This window comes from Tachyglossus aculeatus, chromosome 12 (assembly GCF_015852505.1).
Source record: "Tachyglossus aculeatus isolate mTacAcu1 chromosome 12, mTacAcu1.pri, whole genome shotgun sequence".
Classification (NCBI taxonomy): Eukaryota; Metazoa; Chordata; class Mammalia; order Monotremata; family Tachyglossidae; genus Tachyglossus; species Tachyglossus aculeatus.
The window spans coordinates 14096555-14122379 of NC_052077.1; the positions used below are offsets into that span (position 1 = coordinate 14096555).

The following is a 25825-nucleotide window of genomic DNA, read 5'->3' on the forward strand; positions in this document are numbered from 1 at the left end:
TTCTCCAGAGAATTAGTCCTCCAGATTCTGTAGGTACTTTGCGTCGATCTACTATGTGTAGATAGAAGTTAATCAGGTTAGGCACAATCCCTGTCCCATGTAGAACAGGTATTGAATCCCTGTTTTACAGCTGTGGAAACTGAGGTACAGAGAATCAAGTCACTTGACCAAGGTCACACAGCAAGCAGTTGGCAGGGTCAGAATTAGAACCCAGGTCCTCTGACTCCTGGCTCCGGGCTCTTTCCACTAGGTTATGCTACTTCTCAGTAAGTGTGTTTTTTATGCCATCACCTTTCAGAATCCAGAAAATTAAGTGAGATAAAATGTGCCGTCTTCAAGGAGGGTCATGTGCTAAGCTTCGTCTTCTGAATGTGAGACTTATGTTTTATATAAGTTTATTCTCAGTGAAGTCATACACATACAATTGATGCAACAACAATTCTAGTAATCAATGGCAACCTCGTTTGATTTAAATTGGGCGATTCAGATGCTGTGAATCTTAAATTATTTTGGAATTTCACAGCCATTTTGTCTTAAGCATAATTTATTGTAGCACATGCAGTGGAATTGAATCAGAGCAAACTGGACAGGTAATATGGATTTAAAACACTGTCTAAAACTGATATTAATGAAGTATTCTGTTCAATCTGCTTCATGACAGTTGACTCTGTTGAATTTTGATCAGCTTTAGTGAATCTTGAAAGAAGTCCAGGAGCTAGTAAAGGAATCGTAAAAGGAGAGAAAATTGAGTTAAACAACCGTAAGAGCTGTTCCTTGCATGCAGGGAGTGGGCAGTCCACCCAGTATGGGCTTAGCAGAGAGGCAGTGTGGCCTAATGGAAAAACCCACAGGCCTGAGAGTCAGAGGACCTCAGTCTAATCCTGGTAACGCCACCTGCCCTTGTGTAATTTTGGGCGTGTCTCTGTGCCTCATTTACCTCGTTTGTAAAATGGGGTTAAAATATCTGGCCCTTTTCCTCTTCAACTGTGAGACTCCCCCTTCTAATAGTAATAATAATAATAATAATAATAATAATAATAATGTTGGCATTTGTTAAGCGCTTATGTGCAAAGCACTGTTCTAAGCGCTTGGGGGGATACAAAGTGATCAGGTTGTCCCACGTGGGGCTCACAGTCTTAATCCCCATTTTACAGATGAGGTGACTGAGGCTCAGAGAAGTTAGACTGTGAGCCCACTGTTGGGTAGGGACCGTCTCTATATGTTGCCAACTTGTACTTCCCAAGCGCTTAGTACAGTGCTCTGCACACAGTAAGTGCTCAACAAATACGAATGAATGAATGACAAAGGACTGTGTCTGATCTGCTTATCTTGTATCCACTCCCTTGCTTAGTACGGTGCTTAGCGCAGTGTAAGTGCTTAACAAATGCGACAGTTGTTATCGGCAAGCGGGGGGTTCTCTTTCCATTTGGGAGGGCTCTTGGGGGTAGTTTATACACCCATAGCAGTCTGTGAATGGGGACAGCACAACACTCCTTCTTCCATGACTAAAATAAAAACACTCACACATGGAGCCCACCAGAGTTGCTCCCAGGCAGGGCCACAGGCTGGAAAGTACCAGCGCAGGAAATAACGATGACTCGGGCGCTGCTGTCTTCCCCTCCCCTCACTGCCCTGCACGCTTGGCTTCCACCCCCGTGAAGTCCCCGCTGAGTTGACCGAGAGGTGTGAGGGCCAGAATAATGGCCCTGCATTAGGGACTGCTCGAGACCCCCTTCCCTGTGACGGGTCAGGATGATACCCCTTGGGTTCCAGGCCCCCGGGGTTTGTTCTACAGATGTAACTGAATTTGGAAGAAGTGAAGGAAGGGTGCTTTAAATTTCTGCCATCTCTTCTTTTTATCCAAGTAAGTTCTCAGGGATTTTCTCTATGGGCAAGTTCATTCATTCAATCGTATTTATTGAGCGCTTACTATGTGCAGAGCACTGTACTAAGCACTTGGGAAGTACAAGTTGGCAACATATAGAGACGGTCCCTACCCAGCAGCGGGCTCACAGTCTAGAAGGGGGAGACAGACAACAAAACAAGACATATTAACAAAATAAAATAGATAGAATAAATATGTACAAGTAAAATAGAGTAATAAACACGTACAAACAGATATACGTATTTACAGGTGCTGTGGGGAAGGGAAGGAGGTAAGCGGAGGAAGTTGCCTCGGGTTTTTGAAGTGGGAAGGAGGGTCATTCATTCATTCAGTCGTATTTATTGAGTGCTTACTGTGTGCAGAGCACTGCACTAAGCGCTTGGGAAGTACATAGTGGCACGGAAAACTGTGGATGAGGGTGGAGGAAAGGTGAAAACCAAGGTTCCTTGTCCAGGGCAACGATTTTTCTGGGATCCCCTATTCACCTCAGGACTGTGAGCCCACTGTTGGGTAGGGACTGTCTCTATATGTTGCCAATTTGTACTTCCCAAGCGCTTAGTACAGTGCTCTGCACATAGTAAGCGCTCAATAAATGCGACTGATGATGATGACCACCCTATTTCTCAAGTTGCAGCAAGCTGCAGCAAATTGCAGCAAATGCCCAGGTATTCGTCCCTTCAGCCTCAGATACTGGTAGCTGGAGTCTTGTCCTTTGCGTGAACAGTGCTCGCTGTCGTAGAACGGGTAGAACTAGTCACAGGTAGGTGCCCTTTCCCCATACGCATATGGAATAGGATAGACAACCATCTGCCTGTCATCTCAGAGGACTTGAAAGATTCGTGGTCCCAGCCTTGAGACTAGCTTGGAGTGTTTAAATGCGCTCAGTGGAGTAAGTTTCTTTCAGCCAGTTATATTTTGGCAATCACCAGCACTTTCCTTAGAAAGTAGGAGTGGAGAACAGGTAGGGGAAGGTTCTTCCTTAGTATTTATGCAAACACCTCTTCCACAGATTCACTTTTGAGACATCTACATCGAGAAAGAACTTGGATTCATTGGAGTTCTGCATTATTTTATTTGGTAACTGTCCTCTAGGAACTTCAAAATCCAGATTACATTTTTTCCCCCCTCTTTGCCACCTGATCTCCCCCAACACACCTTCCATCTCACCCCTTCGATCATACAGCAAAATTAATCTGAAAAACATCAGTCACTGATTTCAAACATATGTTGAAAAAGAAGTCTGTCTTTTAAATGGTCAAGTATTAAGGTTATAGCGAACAGTAAGTTTTTAATGGGAAATTATTACTTCAAGACCAGTGATTTAAATACATTTCATTTCATTCACATCTCCCTGTAGAAAAATGTAGGCACAATAAACTTGGAGGCTTGCAAAAAAATTGCAACTCATGTATTTTATCAGGCTAGGGGAAATGTGAAATTCTAAGGCCAGCTATAGCAACAATATTTCAGTTCTTTTCAGCGTTTGAAAAAAGAAGGTTCTTGTAGATTTTAGCTCCCAGAGGTTTTTCTTTTCATTTATACAGAAATAAATTAGGCTGAACAGAGATGAAATAGATTAAATTTATTCAGTGACTATCATCTTTGGAAGGAATATTGGTAATGATCTAGAAAGCCATTCTGTTAGCTTTGACAATCAAATTGTTTGGGAATCATTGAAGCTACAGAACTCTGATATGATTTAAATATATAAAGAAACCACATTTCCTAGATTTATAGTTGTTAGAGCTCTTGCTAGTGGTTTCAATTGGATCTGAGAGGCTCTTAAGGAACAAGACAATGTACGAGAAGCATTGGACTCTTTAAATTCTTGAAATTTGCCATTTACCCACGCCTTAAAATGAACGTTGTATGCTCTTATTTTACTGAAGAGTGAGTTTTTAAGTTATCGGCTGAGGTTCGGCGAGCGTTGTGAGCCCCCAGCCCCTACCAGGGGACAGGGATTGGGTCTGATTCCGTCCAGTGTATTCTTTCCCATCGCTTAATAAAAGTGCCACTATTGCCACTACTTTGGGGAAACTAGGTGAGGTCAGGACTGAGACCCAAATAGAGATAACCTGCTCTATCTTCCTCCCTGATTTTTGGCTCCTTTTGCTCCCCAAGAGGTTTTTATAGAATAGTAACAATAATAATATTTTAGTGCTTGCTATGTGCCAAGCACAGGGGTCTTGTCTTATGTCGTTGAGTTGTTTCTGACCCAGAGCGACTCCGCAGACACATCTCTTTCAGAACGCCCCGCTCTCCATCTGCAATCGTTCTGGCAGTGTGTCCATAGAGTTTCCTTGGTAAAAATACCATTATTATCATTATTATTGTTATTAAAAATACAGAAGGGGTTTACTATCGCCGCCCTCCGCACAGTAAACTTGTGTCTCCGCCCATGGCTGTCTCCCATGCTGCTGCTGCCCAGCATGGGTGAGTTTTGACTTGTAGCAGATTGCCTTCCACTCGCTAGCCACTTCCCAATCCAGGAATGGAATGGATACGCCTCTGCTTGACTCTCCCTCCTGTAGCCGCGACTGGTAGAGTACTGGAAGCTCTCCAGGTGTGCCCCTGAGAGGGGAAGCCCCGGGGTAGACACAAGCTAATCAGGTAACAGTCTAAGTAGATCTTAGTGAAGGCCAAAAATAGAAGAAAAAAAGCCTACACTGGTGATGAGCCTTCCTGTTGAACATGTAAGTTCGTTGAAGGTTTCACATATGCCATTACAGATTTAAAAATCTTATTTACATTCTGGCTTCTATCGGAGCCCCGAAAGGAAAATCAGGTGGAATCTTTCCCTAAGATGCCCCTGTGGTCAGAGAGGCTGGGGGGAGGGAAGGTTGAGTGAACAGAGCAAGCCTTATAGAATGACCGCTCCAAGTGGCTTTGGGAATCATCATCAGTCATAATCAATCGTATTTATTGAGCGCTTACTATGTGCAGAGCACTGTACTAAGCGCTTGGGAAGTACAAATTGGCAACATAACCAGGGTGGTGGGGTGCCAGTAAGGGTGGCGGCCAATGGATGACTGGCTGGGAGGTTGCCGGGGCTGTTTTTAGAGTTCTTGGACGTGGTGATGACAAAGTGGCTTTCTTGCCACGGAGGCGTGAGCCAAGAAACTTAATGACCCCATTTCTGACTTGGAAATAAAGGACGACACCCACATAAACCAAATGAAACTCTTGATGCCTCTTTTTAGGAAACATCTCCCCCTACTTTGTCCTAGGTGATAAACTCTTCCTAGTGAATATTAAGCTGAGACTTGGAAATGGCCATTCCCTTGCTCCAGCAGATAGACTTTGCAAAGACAGACCTGTAATTCAGCAGTTCCAAAGAAGGAGAAAGCGATAAGGGCTCAGAAAGAGTTAAGGCTGCAGGGCTCTTTTCCAGCTCCATCCCTGAAACTTGCTCTCTATCTTTGCCTTTGCCCTTTTTCCGCCAAGATTTTTTTCTTATTAAATTACAGAAGAGTTTATGTTCCTTGCACGGAATTCCTTTGCCACAATCTTCCCACAGTGGAAAAAAATTTCCCGAAATGATTAACTTTGGCCAGCAAATTTCTTTAAGAATCTGAACCTTGTCATTCGTTGTGGTTGTCCTCAACTATCCGCTTATCCCCAGAATTGTCTCTGGTTTAGGAAATTGCATGGGGAAATCAGGCCCTGATGGATTGGCCTCCATTAAGGAGGGGAATAAAGCTTCTTTTCTGTTGGTTGCCCAGGGCTTTGTGAGTATTTTGAAACCTGGATAAGTAGGTTGAGTCACAGGGAGCTGTGAAACCATCAACAGGGAGGTTCTTTTTTCTAAAGATTTTGGTTTCCAGAGCCATTCTACCCAGACCTTCGGGGTTTCAGGGTGGATTACAATGGGGTTGGAAACTGTCAGGGCAGTACTCACACCTATAGGTAGTGAATTCTGGGGATTTACACCTGCCCTGGTGGTTCTTCAGGCCTGGGCCTTTTATATGGTGTTTAAGAGCGTACTGTGTATTAAGCACTAGGGTACGTGAAGGAGAACAGCTGTTGAATCCCCATTTGACAGGTGAGGAAACAGGCACAGAGAAGTTAAGTGACTGCCCATGATCACACAGCAAGCAGTTGGCAGAGCTGCAGTTAGACCACAGGTCCTCTGTCTCCCAAGCCTGTGGTCTTTCCATTAGGCCGTGTGTCTTCTCATGACAATGGTCAGTCTCACGGCCCATTCTGAGGTCAGACCCATGGTCCCCAGGGCCTTGGAGGCATGTTAAAGTAGGGTTTCTTTTCCAATCCAACCACCCTGGGTCTGTCGAGTGGTGATCCAGGTTTCTTCACCCCTCGCCTTCTCTGTCCTCCTCTCCCTCCCTCCCTCCCCTCTTCCCTGCTCTTTGGTCTCTTCAAGACTCCTCAAATCTGGGAAAGCCAGGTCTGGTCCCGACACCTGGAACTCATTGCCCCCAGATATAAAAATTAGGAAAATCCTAGGTTGGATCCTAGGTTGGTGTCCTTCCGGTATAAACCCACTGGGTTTGGCCAAAACCAGATACCTGATTAGCAGGTTTAGTTAATTTTGGTTCCTGCTGTGACACTGGAAAGTGAAGGGATTCCTGTCAGTGGAAATCTATAAGCAATTTTAAATCTGCAGAGTCGAAGGAAGAACCCACTGATATGACCACCCCATGCCCATAATTGAGCTAAGCAAATGGCATACTGTTTTGTTTTGCAAAGCTGGAGAAAGGACATCATGAATTCAGTGTTCAGATTTATGGTAGTGCGTATCTCCCCCATCTCTTAGAATAGTGCTTGAAACCTAGTAAGCGCTTAGCACTTAGAACAGTGCTTTGCACATAGTAAGCGCTTAATAAATGCCATTATTATTATTATTATTAACATATACCATAATTATTATAAAATGATGGTCCCAGATTAGCCGCAGAGGAGCTATTAGTTTTATTTAAGGAGTTTAATGGATGAATTAGTCTTACTCTTTATTATTAAGTTTTATCTGGAAAGATAAATGGCTGGACTGTACAAAATGGCAAAGCCTTTTATTTTGATTTCAATAAATAATACAGGGTAAAGCTTTTCACTTCTTTGAAACATCTTTAGGTGCTTTGTTTCTTGTCATGGGTATTTTGAGAAACTAAAAATGTGAAATGTCGTTAAAGTCTGTAAGTGCAAATGACTCGAGTTAGTAAGTTCTGAACAACTGTGAAAAACAAAAAACAAAAACCACCCCTTTTTTGTTTTGTTATTCTAGGACTCTGGTCTCAATGTTAGCATTACAGTTTGTACTTCTTAGTTGAACCATGAAACTGTTTTTCTTTTGCAGAGGTGCTATGAACACAAACAGTACAGAAATGGGCTGAAGTTCTGTAAACAGATCCTCTCTAACCCAAAGTTTGCTGAGCATGGAGGTGAGTTACATGAAAAATGAATTACTTTTGATTGCATTTTTTGGTGTTACATTTTAAACTTTTCAGTGTTCTGTCTTTGCCTTTAGGACACATGCTTTTAAAGCTCTTTTTAGAGTTGTTAAAGGGGCACAACATCCAGCCTTTAGGTTTGAAACTGGCCCTGTTCACTAATCCTTAGTCCCTGTCCGCCTTTCAATATATTTCACGCCATTCCTAGAACGGATTTGTCCCGAGACTGTTGTCATGAGCTTTAGGAGAAGGCTTTGAACTTAATTGTTCTTCAGAAAATAGTGTTTCGGGAAACCAGGAATAAAAAAACACTTTCTGACGTGTTTCAGTTCTCCACTGAGGTCAAACTAATATTGGACCAAACAACCGTTACTGTAGTCTGCTAACTTATGGATTGAAACTCATGCTTTAATAACAGTAGGTGTTATTTCTTATGGTTACCAGAAATGGCTCTTTTGGGTTCACTCATTCAGAAAGGAATTAATGTGTGCATATTTAAAAGAATGTAGACTTATTGGATGCACTCTTGGTTCTTTGGATCTTCTGAGATAAGGGGAATGGGCTTCAGCGAAGTGTTCCCCAGGGAGGAGATGGGTAGGTTTTGGGACCCCCCAGGCTGCGTGACTTCCACCACCCAATTTATCCGAGGGTGGGTTGCTCTGACATACCGGGGAGAGCAGGGGTTTAATAAGGGTTGCACTGCTTGGCAGGGAATCCTTTTGTCTCTCATCCGTACAACCGTAGTGCAGGAGTAGCTAGACTCCGTGAACCAACTAGCAGGAGTCCTGGGGGGCGCGGGGGTGAAGAGCACTGCTTAGACCAACAACTAGAGCACCCTGTAGACTGTGAGCCTGTTGCGGGCAGGGATTGTCTCTCTTTATTGATGTATTGTACTTTCCAAGCACTTAGTACAGTGCTCTGCCCACGGTAAGTGCTCAATAAATACGACTGAATGAAGAGTAAAGACAGTTGAATGAATGAGAGCCGGCCTACCTGCTGGACGAGGAAGGGAGAGGAGGGGCGAGCAGTGGCCGACATCCCTCCTCAGCCTGGGCCCACGGACGTGTAGCTTGTGAACTGCAGTTTGGCCACCTCTGCCTTTTCAATTATTCATTCAGTCGTATTTATTGAGCGCTTACTGTGTGCAGAGCACTGGACTGAGCGCTTGGGAAGTACAAGTTGGCAACATATAGAGATGGTCCGTACCCAACAGTGGGCTCACAGTCTAGAAGGGTGAGACAGACAACAAAACATATTAACACGTGTCAAGTATTTTTTCGCCACGATCCCTGGGAATAGCAACCTGCCCTAGTGGAACGAGCACAGGACGAGCAGTCGGAAGACCTGGGTTCTAATTCATTTACTCATTCAGTCGTATTTATTGAGCGCTTACCGTGTGCAGGGCACTGTACTAAGCGCTTGGGAAGTACAAGTTGGCAACATACAGAGATGGTCCCTACCCATCAACGGGCTCACAGTCTGGAAGGGGAAGACAGACAACAAAACAAAACATGTGGAAACCTGTCAAGTCATCAGAATAAATAGAAATAAAGCTAGAGGCACATCATTCACAAAATAAATAGAATCAATCAATCGTATTTATTGAGCGCTTACTGTGTGCAGAGCACTGTACTGAGCGCTTGGGAAGTACAAGTCGGCAACACACAGAGACAGTCCCTACCCAACAGTGGGCTCACAGTCTAGAAGGGGGAGACAGAGAACAAAACCAAACATACTAACAAAATAAAATGAATAGATATGTACAAGATAGAGTAACAGAATAGTAAATATGTACAAGTAAAATAGAGTAATAAATCCCAGCTGCCGCCACTTCACTACTGTTTGACCTTGGATGAAACATTTGACTTTGTGCCTCCGTTTCCTCACCTGGAAAATGGGGTTTCAGTTCCTCTTCCCCCACCCCTTCAGACTGTGAACCCCTTGTGGGAGAGAGGCCGGGTCCGGTCTGATTGTGTTTTTATCCGCCCCAGTGTTTAGCACAGTACTCGGCACGTGGCAGGAGCAGAATGGATACCATAGCCATCACAGGCATGGTATAGTGGAGCGACAATATGACACTAGTTGCCTCCCAAACCACTGGCACTAACTACAGTCTCTTTTTGTGCCTGGACTGAGGCATTTCTGTTGTTTACGGTTCTATTGTTTGTGGAGACTCCTCCGTCATCTTTCTTTGAGACTGCCGTTACCGTAGATGTGTTTGTTTTCTGTCTTTGGCACAGTCAGTTTGATTGTGCTTTGGCCTCACCAAGTTTATTTTATCATCACTCGTTCTTGTTGCACTGAAATTTAACTTGTTTACCTGAATTGCATTAGTAATATACATTTCCCTAAACAAAACTCATATATCTTCATGTAAATGGAGTACAGCGGTCCTTATTTTAAGACATTGGTGTATTTTTAATTTCTGCATATTCTGCAGCTGGTCTCTACTGTTACTTGAACTCTAATTCTTAGTTAAGATTTAGCGTTCGTGTTTTCTATATTGGATATTTCAAAAGTCAGATGAAAAAGTTAAATGTATGCCATTCAATTCTTTTTTTTTTTTTTTTTAAGAAACTTTGGCAATGAAAGGACTAACTCTGAACTGTTTGGGGAAGAAAGAAGAAGCCTATGAACTGGTGCGAAGAGGCCTACGAAATGACTTAAAGAGTCATGTGTGCATCCTTTTTAACGTCAGCTTCAGCACAAGGCAGGGAAACGGAGTCAATTTACTGCTTTCCCGGCCCACGAATCGTGGTTTCTTTGCATGCCAGCGAGCCCTTTAATCCCCTTTACCGTCCCTTCCACCTTTGAGGTGGTTATGAAGTTAACGGCAGGGTATAAAATCCATATGAATCATAAACAGAGATGATATTTTAATGTTTAAGAGCTTTTTATAGAATAAACAGATGGAGCGATGGGAAGTAGAGTGGGGAAAAATGAAAAGTTTCTGCCTTTTCACTACTGGATGAAGATAGAGTTACCCTTGAACTATTTTAGAAGAGAACATGTAGTTTCTGGGCTCATCAAGTTTATATTGTTTAGGATTGCTTATGAACAGGCTGATACTTTCTTGCATAACTTTTCCTAGCCTTGCCAGCCATTGTGAACAATGCCCGGTCTTCACGCCAGAGAAGTCAGTCAGTTGTAGTATTTTTTTATGTTTTGTCGCCCCAGAAGCACATATCAAGCATGCTTTATTTGTGGCTCATATTTTACTGTACATAGGGTCTGGATTTGGGGGGGGTCTATTGGGTGTAAATTAAAGAAAAAAATAGTAGTATTGCACTCTCCCCATTATGATTTCTTGCTCCAAAAGATCCCCTGCGAAGATTGGGAGGCCCGAGGGGAAGGGAGGAGAGGGTGGTGCCAATTCCAGTTCCCCGAGATAGGAGTGAGATACCAATAGGGTTGGGGCCAGTTGTGGAACTAAATTGTCTTGGACAGGGAACATGCCTGCCAACTCCGTTCTGTTGTACTCTTCCAAGCGCTTACTATAGTGCTCTGCACATAGTAAGCGCTCAATCAATACCATGGAGTGATTGGAATGCCCCGTATGGGAGTCGTATTGTGTGGTGGGGGCTCTGCCTTCAGCCCACAGCAGCCGTGCCACATGTTCTGCTTCAGCAGCCCCCTTTGGGCACAGCCTCTCAGGAAAACGAAAAGGAGAAAGTGGGACTACTTGCAGAAGAGGAATCGGGAAAAGAAATGGGGAGTGGGAAACAATGGCAACAAGCAGTAAAAATCATAGCCGAGTTACCGGGAGCTTGCGGGGACAGACAGCCTGCAGTCCGGCTTTAAAAAAACAAATGAAAACTGAAGCCCAGTTCTGAACAGATGAATGGGGAGAGGGGGTGGACAGAAAGTCCACATGTTAATTAGACAGTACAACATTATATCAATACCTTACCTTTCATCTTGTTGTCTATATTTTCACAAATTGTCTGCATAATTAGTATTCCTTGACCTGTACTTTCCGTTTGCTAGCTGGTCGCGTTATAGATGAGAGAATCGCAGCTCACGTTGTTACTTGCTTTTGGTATAGCCTTATAACTTTACCCAGGTGTGTTGTTTTTTTTTTTCATTTGCAAATTCCCTAGTATCCTTAACTAAGTCTTTCAGGTTGGCATGTTTATGGGCTCCTTCAGAGATCAGACAAGAAGTATGACGAAGCCATCAAGTGCTACAGAAATGCCCTGAAGTGGGATAAAGACAATCTTCAAATCTTGAGGGACCTCTCTTTATTACAGATTCAGATGAGGGATCTCGAGGGCTACAGGGTAAGTAGATTATATATCAGTTTATATTTCTGAGAAAGATACAGTTCAGCATGCTTTTCTTCATTTTTTCCCACCAGTTTAAGCTGCTGTTTTCTCTACCTTATTTCTAAAATTAATTTCCTCTTTCCAGGACTCAGTTTTATCTCTTCCCTGGAGCTTTCCTTACTGGAGTGTAGAGAACAAATTTCCTTTCTCCCTTTGACACATTTCTTTAAAGCTACAGCCTCAGTGCCCGTATTTATGTCTCGGTCAAAACGACAGCGTTGCTGTATGAAGTGTGGCTTTTATCTCATACCTCTGGGAACGCTTTGGTTAATGTTTGATTTATTCAACCTTGTCTTCATCCTTGATTTTTCTCTCGTTTAGTGGGAAAGTGTGTATTTAGCATTAGAAGTTTCGAGAGTGACTCTTTTGTCTAATTTTGAGAAATTATTTTATTTTGAAAGTGAACCCAATGGGGGAAGAACAGCATCAAACGTATTTATTCCGTAGAAATTTTTAAAACAGTAAACAGTGAATTAAACACTTGTCACTTCATGTTACTCCTTTTAAAGTCCATCACTTTTTGGGACAACCCATAACTGTGGGTATCCCTCAAGGTTCAGATCCCCCATCTACACGCACTCCCTTGGAAACCTCGTTCACTCCTATGGCTTCAGGTACTACCTCTATAAGGATGATTCCCAAATCTTCATCTCCAGCCCTGATCTCTCTCCCTCTCTGCAGTCTTGCATTTCCTCCTGCCTTCAGGACATCTCTACTTGGATCTCCTTCCCATCCCCTCAAATCTAACTTGTCCAAGACAGAACTCATCATCTTCTCACCCAAACCCTGCTCTCCCCGACTTTCCCCTCGATGTAGACAACACTGCCATCCTTCCTGTCTCAAAAGTCGTTAACCGTGGTGTTATACTTGACTCCTCTCTCTCTCAACCCACATAGACAAGCAGCGTGACATAGTGGCGAGAGCATATATGTTGCCAACTTGTACTTCCCAAGCGCTTAGTACAGTGCTCTGCACACAGTAAGCGCTCAGTAGATGCGATTGAATGAATGAAGAGCATGGGCTTGGGAGTCAGAGGTCATGGGTTCTAATTCTGGCTCCACTACATGTCTGTTGTGTGACTTTGGGCAAGTCACTTCACTTTTCTGGGCCTCAGCGACCTCCTCTGTCAAATGGGGATTAAGACTGAGCACCACGTGGGACAACCTGATTACCTTGTATCTACCCCAACGCTTAGAACAGTGCTTGGCACATAGCGTTTAACAGATACCATCATTATTACATTCAATCCCTCACTAAATCCTCTTTTTTCAACCTTCACAGCACTGCTAAAATCCTCCCTTTCCTCTCCACCCAAACTGCTGCCACCTTAATCCAAGCACTTAGCCTGTCCCGCCTTGATTATTGTATCAGCCTTCTTGCCGACCTCCCTGCCTTCTGTCTCTCCCCACTCCAGTCCGTGCTTCACTCTGCTGCCCGGATCATTTTTGTACAAAAAGCAGTCTGCCCTTGTTTCCCCACTCATTAAGAACCTCCAGTGGTTACTCATCCACCTCCACATCAAACAGAAACTCCTTACCATTGGCATTAAAGTACTCAATCACCTTCCCCCATCGTCTGTCATCTTGCTCCTACAACGCAGGCCTCACACTTCACTTCTCTAGTGCCAACCTACTCACTCTTCCTCAATCTCTTTTATTTCGCCGCCAACCTCCTATATCCTGCCTCTGGCCTGAAATGCCATCCCTTTTCATACCCGACACCCACCTTCTAAACCCTTCTGAAGGCATGTCTCCTTCAAGAGGCCTTTCCTGACTAAGCCCTCATTTTCTTTTCTTCTTTTCCCTTTTGCACCACCCTGACTTGCTCCCTTTATTGGCACCACTCCCCACCCCCTCGTCCTTCTTCCAGCCCCACAGCACTTACACAGATATCTGTAGTTTATTTATATTAATGTCTGGGTCCCCCTTTAGATAGTAAGCTCATTGTGGGCAGGAAATGTCTGTTATATTGTTGTGGTGTACTCTCCCAAGCACTTAGCACAGTAAGTGCTCTATAAATATGATTGATTGATTTAGCTCTCTGAGATCTGTGGGGAGGCAGTTCCAAGCAGAGGGGTAGGATATGACTGTAAGCCCACTGTTGGGTAGGGACTGTCTCTATATGTTGCCAATTTGTACTTCCCAAGCGCTTAGTACAGTGCTGTGCACACAGTAAGCGCTCAATAAATACGATTGATGATGATATGAGCAAAAAGTTGGTGGGTCGAGAGACGAGAACGGGACAGTGTGTAGGTTAGCTTAAAAGAAACGCCGATCGTGGGCTGGAGTTTAGTAGGAAAGTAGAATGGGCAAGGAGGAGGATGAGAACTGATTATCACCAATCAGGAGCTTGATGTAGAGAGGGGTGGGCAGCCGTTGAAGGATTTTGAGGAGCCGGGAGATGTGCAGGACAACGTTTCCAAAAAGGGACCTGGGAAGTGTGGACTGAAACATGAAGAGACTGGAAGCGGGGAGATCAGCAAGGAGCTGTTGCGGTATTTATGGGTGTTTGCGCCACTGCAGTCTTTCCTAGTTCACTCACCCTCCAGGCTTGCCTCAGATTGTACCAGTTTTGGTGAATGTCAGAGTTGTGGAACACGATCACTCAGAGTGTAAAGCAAGTGTATAATGGTTTTGTTTTCTAGGAAACAAGGTATCAGTTACTTCAGCTTCGGCCTGCTCAGCGAGCGTCGTGGATTGGTTATGCTATTGCTTACCATTTGTTGGAAGATTATGAAATGGCAGCAAAGATTTTAGAAGAGTTTAGGAAGACCCAGCAGGTATTACTGGGGGATAAGTTAGGTAGCCTCACCAGAATCTTGTAGATTAGATGTACCTCAAATGTAATGCATCTGTGTAGTGTGTAACCTGGCAATTAGGTCCACTACTGTTCTTTGAAAAGCGGTTTTAAAAATCAGATTTGTGATCCTCTTTTCAGTGCATTTTGTGACTGTAAAATAGGCAGGTGTCAAAATGTAATGAACATTAACACTCATCATTTCCATATGCAGACGTCCCCTGATAAAGTAGACTATGAGTACAGTGAGCTCCTTTTGTATCAAAATCAAGTTCTGCGTGAGGCAGGACTCTACAAAGAAGCTTTGGAGCATCTTGGCACATATGAGAAGCAGATATGTGACAAACTCGCAGTTGAAGAAACTAAAGGTACTTGTTTCCGAATTCTACTTTTCCCCTGCAACGTGCAACCGGATGTCATTGCTTTCTTGACAGTAGGAACTTAATGATAGAAAAGTGACTGTTGCCACTCTGGAAATACAACGGAGAAATTTCTTTAAGCAGTATTGGACTAACAGATGGAGCACGGGCCCGGCAGAAAGAAGAACTAATGCCGGCTCCACCACTTGTGTGCTGTGTGACCTTGGGCCTCAGTTACCTCATCTGCAAAATGGGAATTAAGATTGTGAGCCCCATGTGGGACTTGCACTGCATCCAACCCGATTAGCTGGTTTCCGCTCCCGTGCTTAGTATACCGCCTGGCACATAGTAAGTGGCTAACAAATGCCATTAAAAAAATGGATTATATGAGCGGAATTTCCTGTTTTTTTAGAAGCTGAGAAGCAGTAGTATAAAGTCAATTTTCTGACAACTTGTACTTTTGCTAAGGGTTTGGAATAAAACTTTAGTGTAGAATAAGGGGACTTTTTTTTAACAACCCACATCACATTGGGTAAAATGCGGTGTGATGGAAGAAATGGCTGGAGCAACACACAGTGTTGGTTAAGGCATGTATACTCTAACATAAATATGAGTTTTCCTTAATGCAAGTTTCTGTAAGGATGTTACCCACGTTATCGGAAAATTGGTGGTACTTTTTCAGGGTTGCGTATGTCTAGGGTTGTGAGATAAAGACAACAATTAAACAATAAGTGTAAATTGTGCTGTTTTTTGGTTTAGTACAAAAACTACTTGAATGCCCTTTCTTAAAGATATTAGAGAAATAATCTCACATGGTATTAAAGCTATTACTCTGCCTTCTCTCTCTGCCGTTGGAAGAGCCAAACCAGTTCACTAAATAATCCTCTCACAAGGTATTAAAGTTATTACTCTGCCTCCTCTCTCTGCCGTTGGAGGAACCAAACCAGTTCACCAGTGGCAGGACTGGCAGGGGCAGATTTGCTCGGGAATATTAAGACCAGTTGACATAAAACGTAGATTCTTGATTCTCCGGTCTCAAAACCTAAATGATTACCACAAATGTGGTAATGGGGCCCCTGTTGAGAATTTGATCTTCTGGTGCTCCCAATAAATGACAGCAGATGCCTTGGGAGAGGAAGAAGGCAGGCTGCACAAAGTGGGGGTAGGAGATAGAGGGGATTAAGTTGGAGCGTGGAGTAGGGAGTGGAAGGAAATCTAGATGTAGAAGCGGAAGGGTGAGGGTCTATAAAAATTAGAAAGTGCAATTTAAAATGTTTTAAGGCAGAATATGTTCCAAGAGTGCAACTAGTGGTGCATTGTGTGGGGTTTAACTGAACTGTGACTAAAGGTATGAAAAAATGTGGAGCCCTCAGTAACTACTGAGCGTAGTCGTAGAGGTTAGGCGGTAGCCGCTCAGGTTACTTTAGGGAAAGTTAAATGAGGGAGAACTTATTTCCACAGACATTTAAAAATGAACTCGCTATCTTTTAAATAGGAGAACTTCTGTTACAACTCTGTAGGCTGGAGGAAGCTGCTGATGTGTATAAAGCATTGCAAGAGAGAAACCCTGAAAACTGGGCCTACTACAAAGGCTTGGAAAAGGCACTTAAGCCAGGTAATTTACTGTTTGTTTTTTACATACTTTTCTGTGGGTAAGGAGCACTAGCTTGTTCAATTATTTTGGGTTACTTCAATTAAAACTTCTTTGAGGAAAGGAATTCTAAATGGTTAAATATACCCCATTAGCTGGGAATGAATCCGCAAAGTCTGTCATACTGTACTTCCCCGAGCATTTAGTGCAGCACTCTGCGCATACAGTGAGGGCTCAATAAATACGCTGGATTGGGAGTTTGCATTCGCCGTTTAAAGTCTGCTAATGCGGGAGTTATGAACTTTTTTTGGATGGTTTATCTGTGCAAGGGAGAAGTAGCAGGATGGTAATTTCCTTGAGCAAAGGGGCTACGTCGTTTACCTTGGGACAGTATGGTGGCGTCGTGCCTTCAGGGAGTTTGCAGTCTAGTTCCTATTGTCCTGTTCCTGTTGGTGATGTTGCACATTGGTAGTCGTGTTATGATGGTGATGGAGGAGGAGATGAGGATTGCAACTGTTCCTTTTCTGTCCAGACTCATAAGATGGTGTCTGTAGAAGTGGTAGTCTCTCTTCTTGCCAGACTCTTCCAGTGGTAGGATCCGCCGTTGTCATAAAGGCCATGCCCCCTGGAATATTTTGAAAACCTCTGGGCCAATGGCTTTGGCAAGAACAGCTATTTGTCCTGAACACGTCTTCTTCTCTCCCAGATCCTCTCGTGATCTGAGAAGATCGGCATCGCAGAGGGGAGGGGGCAGGGAAGAGGATGGCTCTGTCAGGGAAGACCTCTTGGAGGAGGTTTGGTTTAGAGCCTTGAAGGTGGGGAGAGTGGTGGATTGTCAGATATGAAGGGGAAGGAGCTGCAGGCCAGAGGGAGGACATGGGCAAAGAGTTGCGGGCAGGATAAATGAGATGGAGGTACGGAGAGTACGTGAATGTTAGAGGAACTAAGTGTGCGGTTTGCGTTGTAGTAGATAGATCAGTGAGGTAAAATAAGCAGCGTGGCCCAGTGGAAAGAGCCCGGGCTTGGGAAGTCGTGGGTTCTAATCCCGGTTCCTCCACATGTCTGCTGAGTGACCTGGGGCAAGTCTCTTAACTTCTCTGTGCCTCAGTTGTCTCATCTGTCAAATGGAGATTAAGACTCTGAACCCCACGTGGGACAACCTGATTACCTTGTATCTCCTCCAATGCTTAGAACAGTGCTTGGCGCAGAGTAAGCGCTTAACAAATACCATCATTATTATTATTATAAGAGGGAGAGAGCTCATTGAGTGCCTTCAAGCCAAAGGTAAGGAGTTTTTGTTCGATGCGGAGGTGGATGGGCAACCTTTGGGGGTGCTTGAGTGGGGATATGTGGACTGAATGTTTTTTTAGAAAAATGATCCTGAGTGCAGATGAAATAAAGGACCGGAGAGGGGAGAGAGGCAGGTGGGTCAGCGAGGAGATGGATGAAGTTTTCAAGGATGGATGGAATATTTGAGGTGGGTTATGACGAGTGCTTGCATTTGCAGGGTATCAGTTCGGATAGAGAGGAAAGGCGGGTTTTAGAACCTACAGGGTTTGGCGACAGATCGAAATTATGGGTTAAATGAGAGAGCTGAGTCAAGGATAGTGCCACAGTATGGGTTTGAGGGTCACGACAGTGGTATTGCCTACAGTGATGGGATGATAGGGTTTGAGTGAGGAAATGTGGAGTTCTGTTTTGGACATGTACAGCTTGAGGCGTTGGCAGGACGTTCCCTGGGAAATGTCCCCAAGTAGAAATGTTCCCAAGGTAGGAGGAAATGCCAAACTGGAAAGCAGATTGGCCTAGTGGAAAGAACAAGGTCCTGGGAGGTTAGAGGCCCCGAATTCGTATCCTGATCCTGCCTCTTGTCTGCTCTGTTATCTCGGTCAAGTCACTCAACGTCTCTGTGCCTCAGTTTCCTTGCTTATAAGATGGGGATTAAATACCTGTTTGCCTTCCTACTTACACTTAATTGGCTTATTGCCCATTCCCCTCCACGTCAACCAGAAATTCCTGGCCATTGCCTCCAAGGCATTCAAACAGCTCCCTCCTATTTATTATCCTCACTCATATCCCTCTATACCTCAGCTCAAGCCCTCAATCCAGTCTCTTCCCGATGCCTCATTCTCATCTCTCTCGCTGCCGACTTTTTGCTGTTGCTCTCCCCTCTGCCTGGTAATAATAATAATAATAATAATGATGGCATTTATTAAGCACTTTGTGCAAAGCACTGTTCTAAGCGCTGGGGAGGTTACAAGGTGATCAGGTTGTCCCACGGGGGGTGCTCAGTCCTAATCCCCATTTTAAAGATGAGGGAACTGAGGAACAGGGAGAAGTTGAGTGACTTGGTATTCTCTCCCCTTTCAAATCTGGGAGATCACTGCTCTCCCCATCTTCAAAACCGTCCTTAAATCACATCTCCTTCAGGAGGCCTTCCCTAATTAATCGTGGAACACCCCACACTGTTTCCCCTTTTTGGCCCTTTAGCCCTTCTGCATCACCTAAGCACTTGGATACCCCCCCTCCCAGTCGCACTATTTGTACATATCTACTTGTAGAGTCCGTTAGACTGTACGCTCATTGTGAGCAGAGAATATGACTGTTATATTGCACTCTCCCAGGCGCTTAGTACAGTGCCCTGCACTCAGTAAGTGCCCAGTAAATATGACTGTTTGGATCTGTCTGTCTCCTACTCTGTATTGTTAGCTCCTTGAGGGCAAGGTAAGCACTTAATAAATACTATTGATTCATTGATTAATAGTAGCAGTATTATCTGTTTTTCAGTTGAGCTCCGTGTTTTTCTTGGAGTGTTGTTTTCTTCTCCCACATGTGTTGTGTTCATATTTCCCTTGTTCTCCTCTCCCACCAGCTGTTCTCCCCCTTCCTTTCCTATTCATTCTTGTCCTTTCAGTTCCTCAGCCACCCCCTCAAGTCTCCTCATCCCCCCTGCTCCCCGTCCCTCCTTACCAGTACTTCTTTCCTGACTGCGGGTGACCCAGGACATTCTCCGACTTCAAGAGGAAGGAGATTATGTGCTCCTGTCCCCGTCCCCCCGGGCCCAAATGGGAAGCAGGTGTCCCCTCAGTTCAGAGCTCAGCCGGAGGGAAAAGGGAGCGGGGTGAGAGGTATTTCTAGCCCTCCTCCCACTTGAAATTGGGGCTGCTGAGAAGGAAAAGGAGCCTGGGTCTTTTGTTGTTTTTTTTCAGGCCCTAATTGGGGCAAACAAGGGGGGTTCTGACTGACCCCATCTTCTGGAGGAGCCAAACTGCCACTGCTCTCCTAAAACGTGACCAGCAGAAGTACTTGGGTTGGCCCTAGGAGTTGCTCGCCTATCTAGGACACAGCATCATAGCTCCACCTTTCCCATAACGCAAGAGCCTGTTGTGGGCTAAGCTGCAGTCGGCCTTTAGGGCAAGAAGGATCTGCCCTGTGACTCTTTATTGCTTTAAAGTCAGGAGGGCACTCCCTTTTTCAGGAGGCAAGGGTGGGGCCTGCCTGGATCGGCCCCAAGCAGGCTGGCATAATTGGAAGCTGGGGCAGGAGGCCCAATTTGGATGTCCTGTGTAAATTGCTCATCTGTTTCGATTCCCAGCCAATATGCTGGAGCGGCTAAAAATCTACGAAGAGGCCTGGACTAAGTATCCAAGGGGATTGGTGCCAAGAAGACTGCCCCTGAACTTTCTCTCTGGTGAGTTCTGGGCGAAAGCATCAAAATGCTGCCAGCCCGCGGAGTTCGTGTCCCCCAAACATTTTGTTTGTGGCCCTGCAAAAGTTATTTATGATTATGCAAAAATCCTAATGGGATTTTTTTCCCCCCCAAGGTGAGAAATTTAAGGAATGCTTGGATAAGTTCCTAAGGATGAATTTCAGCAAAGGCTGCCCTCCAGTTTTCAATACTCTGAGGTCATTGTACAAAGATAAAGACAAGGTAAGCAAAAATGAACCCCGAAGCCCCTTTGGGTATTTCTTACTGTTAAATTCTTAAGCTTCTGACTTTAAATGCCTGTTTAAACTTTCTTCAGATACTTGGCTCTCTTTATCTGAGACTAAGGTGGTCTCAAATCCCAGAATTGTTCCTTTAATGTATTTTGACCACATCATTTAATTGGTCCATCAGTGGTATTTATTGAGCACTGTACTGGAAGAGTTGGTAGACACGCTCCCCACCAAGAGCTGGTGGTCTAGAGGGGGATACCTTCCTGTCTTTCCGGGTTTTTTTTTATTTTTCGAAGACCGGATCCGTAACCACCACCACCAACACCCTCCAAAACAACCTGCTTTAAAGCTGCCAATTGTCCTTACGGGGCCCTGGGAATCGCTGCAGCCTGTTGTGAGGTGTTTGGCGGCAACCAGCTCTACGACGGGACTGCCATTCCCGGAACAACTGCCACTTATGTATTCCCTGGTCCCGGGAGGCATTACAGGGTCATCTTGGGCTACTATCATGATATAATAATAATAATAATGGCATTTATTAAGCACTTACTATGTGCAAAGCACTGTTCTAAACGCTGGGGAGGTTACAAGGTGGCCAGCTTGTCCCACGGGAGGCTCACAGTCTTAATTCCCATTTTATAGACGAGGTAGCTGAGGCACAGAGAAGTGAAGTGACTTGTCCAAAGACACACAGCTGACAGTTGGCTGAGCTGGGATTTGAACCCACGACCTCCGACTCCAAAGCCCAGGCTCTTTCCACTGAGCCGTGTATTATCTCGTACCCTTGGGAAGTATGGCCCCAGCGACATTTCTAGGGTCACCCTGCTAATTGGGAATGACAGAGGACTGTTTCGAAGGTGGTGTAAGCCCGGTGTCTGCCCAGGGAATAAAGTTAAGGAGGCAGAGGCAGAATGCGCTACATCAACGATTTGTTCCTTGAGCTATCCCGTCCCCGGCAAAGCCTGTGTGGTGTTGGATGTGGGAACTCTCATCGGAGCATTGTGCCGTTCTGCTCTGCTCCCTTCCCACGGCTGAGCCAAGGGACCAGCTTGCCTGGAGTTGCTAAAGTCCTCTTGTCCGCCTTGAAAACAGGCCCTGGGACGGGGAGCAATTCTTTCTCAGTTGGCTTAGGGACCGAAATGTCCAGGTGCGGCCCCAAGCAGAAGTCACTGAGGAAGAAAATGAGCCCTATCTTGCATTTGCCACCTACAGATTGTATTCTTGAAGAGTGAGGGGCAAGCCCTCTCTTGGATCTCTGTTAAACAATTAACAGGGCCACCACTCTGCTCTTCCAGAAAACATATTTTCACCACGTGCTTCGGCTCTAGAAAGCCGGGTCTGAAACTAGGGACAACAGACTATTGACAAGACACTGGTTGAAATGGGATGTGGGAAGATGTGGTTGTGCGTGTGTGTGTGCAGGGTTTGTTGAGGGCACGCCGCCACATCATAGAACTGGCAGAGATGAACTCTTGGACTTGCGGTAACTTCGTGTGTTAATTTGTTGCAACTGGAAGGAAGAGTAAAGCTGCCGCCTCCAGAGCAGTTCTGTTTCTGTGGGTTGTGTATTTAGTCCAAAAGAAAAGTTTTATTCGGTTAGCAGAGACCGCGTAGACGGAGCTTTGCATCAGGAGTTGATGTGGAAAATGAAATGTGAATGATTTTACGTGGTAAATTTTTGTGCATTTTGGGCTCTGTAGGTGGCAATCATAGAAGAGTTGGTGATAGGCTATGAAACCTCTTTAAAAAGCTGCCGGTTATTTCATCCAAATGGTGAGTGCTGAGGCTCTTTGTTTTTAATGTATTATAAAATTCCACTTTGAAGTAAAATCTATTAAGGTCGAAGAAAGCTTATCGACACCAGAATTGTAAAACCCAGAAGCAATTCCTCTTGAAAGTAGAAACGTGACGTTTCTTCATTTAGTGAAATAATTGAGGTGTTCGCAGCACTTTAGTTTGGAAAAGTGTTTTGTATTCATTTTTATTATACCGCATTCAATCAGTCATTAATTGGTTAATTGAAAAGTGCTTTATTCATTCTTATTATACCTCATTTCTCCCTGGTCAGGACATTTTATGTAAGGGGGAAGAGACCAAAGATCTCAGTCTGTGAGCATAGGAATTATCTTCCTCTACTAAAGGCGAAGTGGTTTTATCCAAAACATTCTTCTTCATTCTTATGATGCAAATTTAACATGCTAAGAATATTTCTGGCCTGGACAAAATCATTCATAATCAAATTAGTAGGTTCAGAATGTTTTTAATCACTGCCTTGTTCACCGTTAGAATGCGTACAATAGGTTTATGGGTGTATATATATATATATATATATACATGTATGTGTATATGTGTGTAATTAAATCCAAGACCCACAGAAGATTGTGATTTGATTCAGAACCTATCAAACTATGGAATTAGGACTTCCAGTGAGAGCGTAATAGAGTACTAAAACCAGAGACTGAATACGTTTTCCAGTTTTTTAGAGATTGTATTCTGTTCCTTAATTCAAAATTGGTGGTATAAGTTGATGTGACCTTGGAAAGAGGATGGGGATGGGTTAGTTCATATGTGTATTTAAATGCATAAAATGTGGGTGGTCCCTTTTTTGCTTTGGGGAGTATCTGTGCTACAAGGTAAAAGGAATCTTGGATAATTAACAAGGACTAGAAATAGTTGGGTTTCAAATCCCAGCAGAGTGCCAAAGAACACTAACACAGTCTGATAAGGCTCCTCTATTCATATTGGCCCAAATCAGGTCCACTTGAGAATTTTCCCTTAGAATTCAAAACACTGTTTGGGTATTATCTCTCTGGAAGAATGGACTGCACATTCTGTACCTTGGGTATTTTATTGTGTAGTTACAGATCCAGACTTACTGGGTATCTGGCCAAATTTTTATCTGTTACCCATGTGGCCCGAATTCTTCACACCCGAGTAACTAGATTAATCAGCACTTCTCCTCCGCTGTAACAGCAAAGAGGCCATCTCCACTCCGCCCCCGAACCTGGCGTTGGGGTTTGTGGTGGCCGCTCGGTCCCTGGACTGCAGCCAGGATTTCTGCAAGGAAGCCTCTCGGAGTCACTGCTGGTTTTGGCCGCCGCCTCTGCTGTGATCCCTTGGTGTCAGATTCTCTCTAACAGAATTAAACACGCTATTAAATCCCCTGCCTGAAATCAGATGCTCCTTCCAAGGCACACCTACTATTTCCATCTGAAGAGATGTGCAGAATGCGGGCACATCAGTTGGCAATCAAGCGGTGCACATTCGTTCTAGTAATACGGAGGATGACCTCTACTCCATATGCCAGGCCTGAGAAGTTAGTGGTGAGGTCCAATACCCCCTAACCCCCCTCTCACTCCCCCACACACACATTTCAATTTTGGGAGAGGTGCCAGTTCTGCCCCAGATGTAGTGAAAGCTCTCAAATCACACGTTACACCAAACTAAGTGTACGTTTTTTTCTGGTCCCCTTGGTACAATAGAATTTTTTTGGATGCAGTGTAACAAATCAAGCAGATTAAGTTTATGTAAAATCATCCGGAGACATTCATGTATTGCTTTGGTAACTGTGTCTCCTGAGGCAGCAGGGCCTTATCCATCAGATTACATAGGGTAAGAATGTTTCCGGAGTCAGCCCACCGTTTCAGATTGTACCCAGAATACGATCCAGAAAGTTCTTTTTGTGACAAGTTCTTCAATCTGCGTTCTCTGCGATTTTATAAACACGATGAATGGGGAAGTGTCATGGTTTCGAGCGTCCAGTTTGTTCTTGGAATGTGACCATCTTCTTCCCGTCATTGAGTGGTCCTGGGGTGGAAGTAAAATAGCAAAATCCAAGGTTAGTAAGATAAAGCAAAGGGATGATACTGAGCGAGGTCTGTAGTTGCAGATAATGGGCAACTTCTGCAACTCTGCGTGGCGGCTGAGCCCGGCCCCTCTCCCTATCTGCGCGGCACGGTCAGCATTGCCGTTTTCTTCTTTTCCCATTTTGAGCTAATTTCGGAAACGGTGATCTGAATTTGGTATTTTTCTCCAGCCAAGACGGGAAAATTTTTCTTGGAAAGGCCAATGTTAGTGAAATTGCTGTTCTAAATTATTAAGCCTTGCGGTTGAGGTCTTCGAAAGCTTCTCTATGTGTGACTAATATTTTAAAGCAAGGAATCCAACTGGTCATTGTACAGTAAACACTTAACTTTGTGTACGGCGTTGTAGTATTTTGGATTGCATTACGGAAAATAGCAAGAGCTGTTTTGTTATTCTGTTGAATTGAGTGGTATTTTCTAGTTTTGTTTTTGTGTTTTTTTTATGTTCTTTTTTAAATAAACCAGATGACGGTAAAGAAGAGCCTCCCACCACATTACTTTGGGTCCAGTACTATTTGGCACAGCATTATGATAAAATCGGACAGCCGTCTATCGCTCTGGAGTATATCAATGCTGCTATTGAAAGTACGCCCACATTGATAGAACTATTTCTTGTGAAAGCTAAAATCTACAAGGTAACAGCTTTCGTATGAACTTTTAAGATACCGGACAATCTTCTGTCGTAGCAGACACTGCCAGTATTGCCTCAAATATTCACTTATATGTGCAGTGACTTTTTTTGCCTCAGCGCTTAACCATATGTGCTAACTCCATTGGGCAGACTTCCGGAGGCTCATCTAGGGAGCAGGGAGAGAAAACGCATCAGAAGGTCTAAATATTTTCGGTCTTGAAAATATTGGATTCCAAAATCCGTCAGCCTGCGAAATTTTCAGTCTCCCTAAAGCAGTGGTGTTGTGCTGACATATCACGTGTAAGTGCCCAAAAGCTGAAGAGAAGGCAAAAAAAGGACAGTACTGATGCATTGACATAACTTTTCAATTTTATAAGAATTCTTACTCTCTCAAATATAGGTTTGATTTCCCACCTCTTTCCCCCCCATCTTGGTCTTGAGGAGGTATACTCGGTCAGTGATATTTATTGTGCGCAGAGTGCTCTGTTAAGTGCTTGGGAAAGTAAATAATAAATTGTGGTATTTAAGTGCTTACTATGTATTCTTAAGCTCTGGGGAGAGCACAGTCCCTCATGTCCCCCATGGAGTTCACAGTCTAAGACTTGGTAGGCATAATCCCTGCCCACAAGGAGCAGACAGTCTACAGGGAGAGACGAACATTAAAATAAGTACAGATGGGGGAAATAGTAGGTTATAGGGATATGCACATAAGTGCTGTGGGGAATATCAAAGCGCTTAAAGGGTACCCGGCCCAGCACATAGTTGGTCCAGAAGGGAGAGCAGATATGGAAAACAAGGACTTGTTTTTATATCTTGCATATATCCACTAGACTGTAAACTCGTTGTGGGCAGAGAGCTGCTAAGTCTGTTGTACGCTCCCAAACGCTTAGTACTGTGCTCTGCGCAGGGTACACGCTCAGTCGATAGGATTGATATCTTTATATGCTGTCTAGCGATCTGCAGACTTGAACCCAGTTACGTTTCTGATATTTCTCTCAAGTCCCATTTTAAAAGAGTGCTTAGCTTTGTTTGGG

General features: G+C 44.2%; 1 protein-coding gene across 1 annotated transcript in view; it reads left to right on the forward strand.

The window, feature by feature from the left end:
• Nucleotides 1–25825, forward strand: part of NAA15 (N-alpha-acetyltransferase 15, NatA auxiliary subunit) — a 69883-nt gene that overhangs the window by 28486 nt on the left and 15572 nt on the right. The window contains exons 2-11 of the mRNA XM_038755138.1: nt 7194–7278; nt 9862–9966; nt 11410–11567; nt 14257–14391; nt 14623–14776; nt 16263–16382; nt 19954–20049; nt 20183–20289; nt 21998–22070; nt 24626–24795. Of these exons, the coding sequence (XP_038611066.1) occupies nt 7194–7278; nt 9862–9966; nt 11410–11567; nt 14257–14391; nt 14623–14776; nt 16263–16382; nt 19954–20049; nt 20183–20289; nt 21998–22070; nt 24626–24795 (1203 nt within the window). The remainder of the gene's footprint in view (nt 1–7193; nt 7279–9861; nt 9967–11409; nt 11568–14256; nt 14392–14622; nt 14777–16262; nt 16383–19953; nt 20050–20182; nt 20290–21997; nt 22071–24625; nt 24796–25825) is intronic.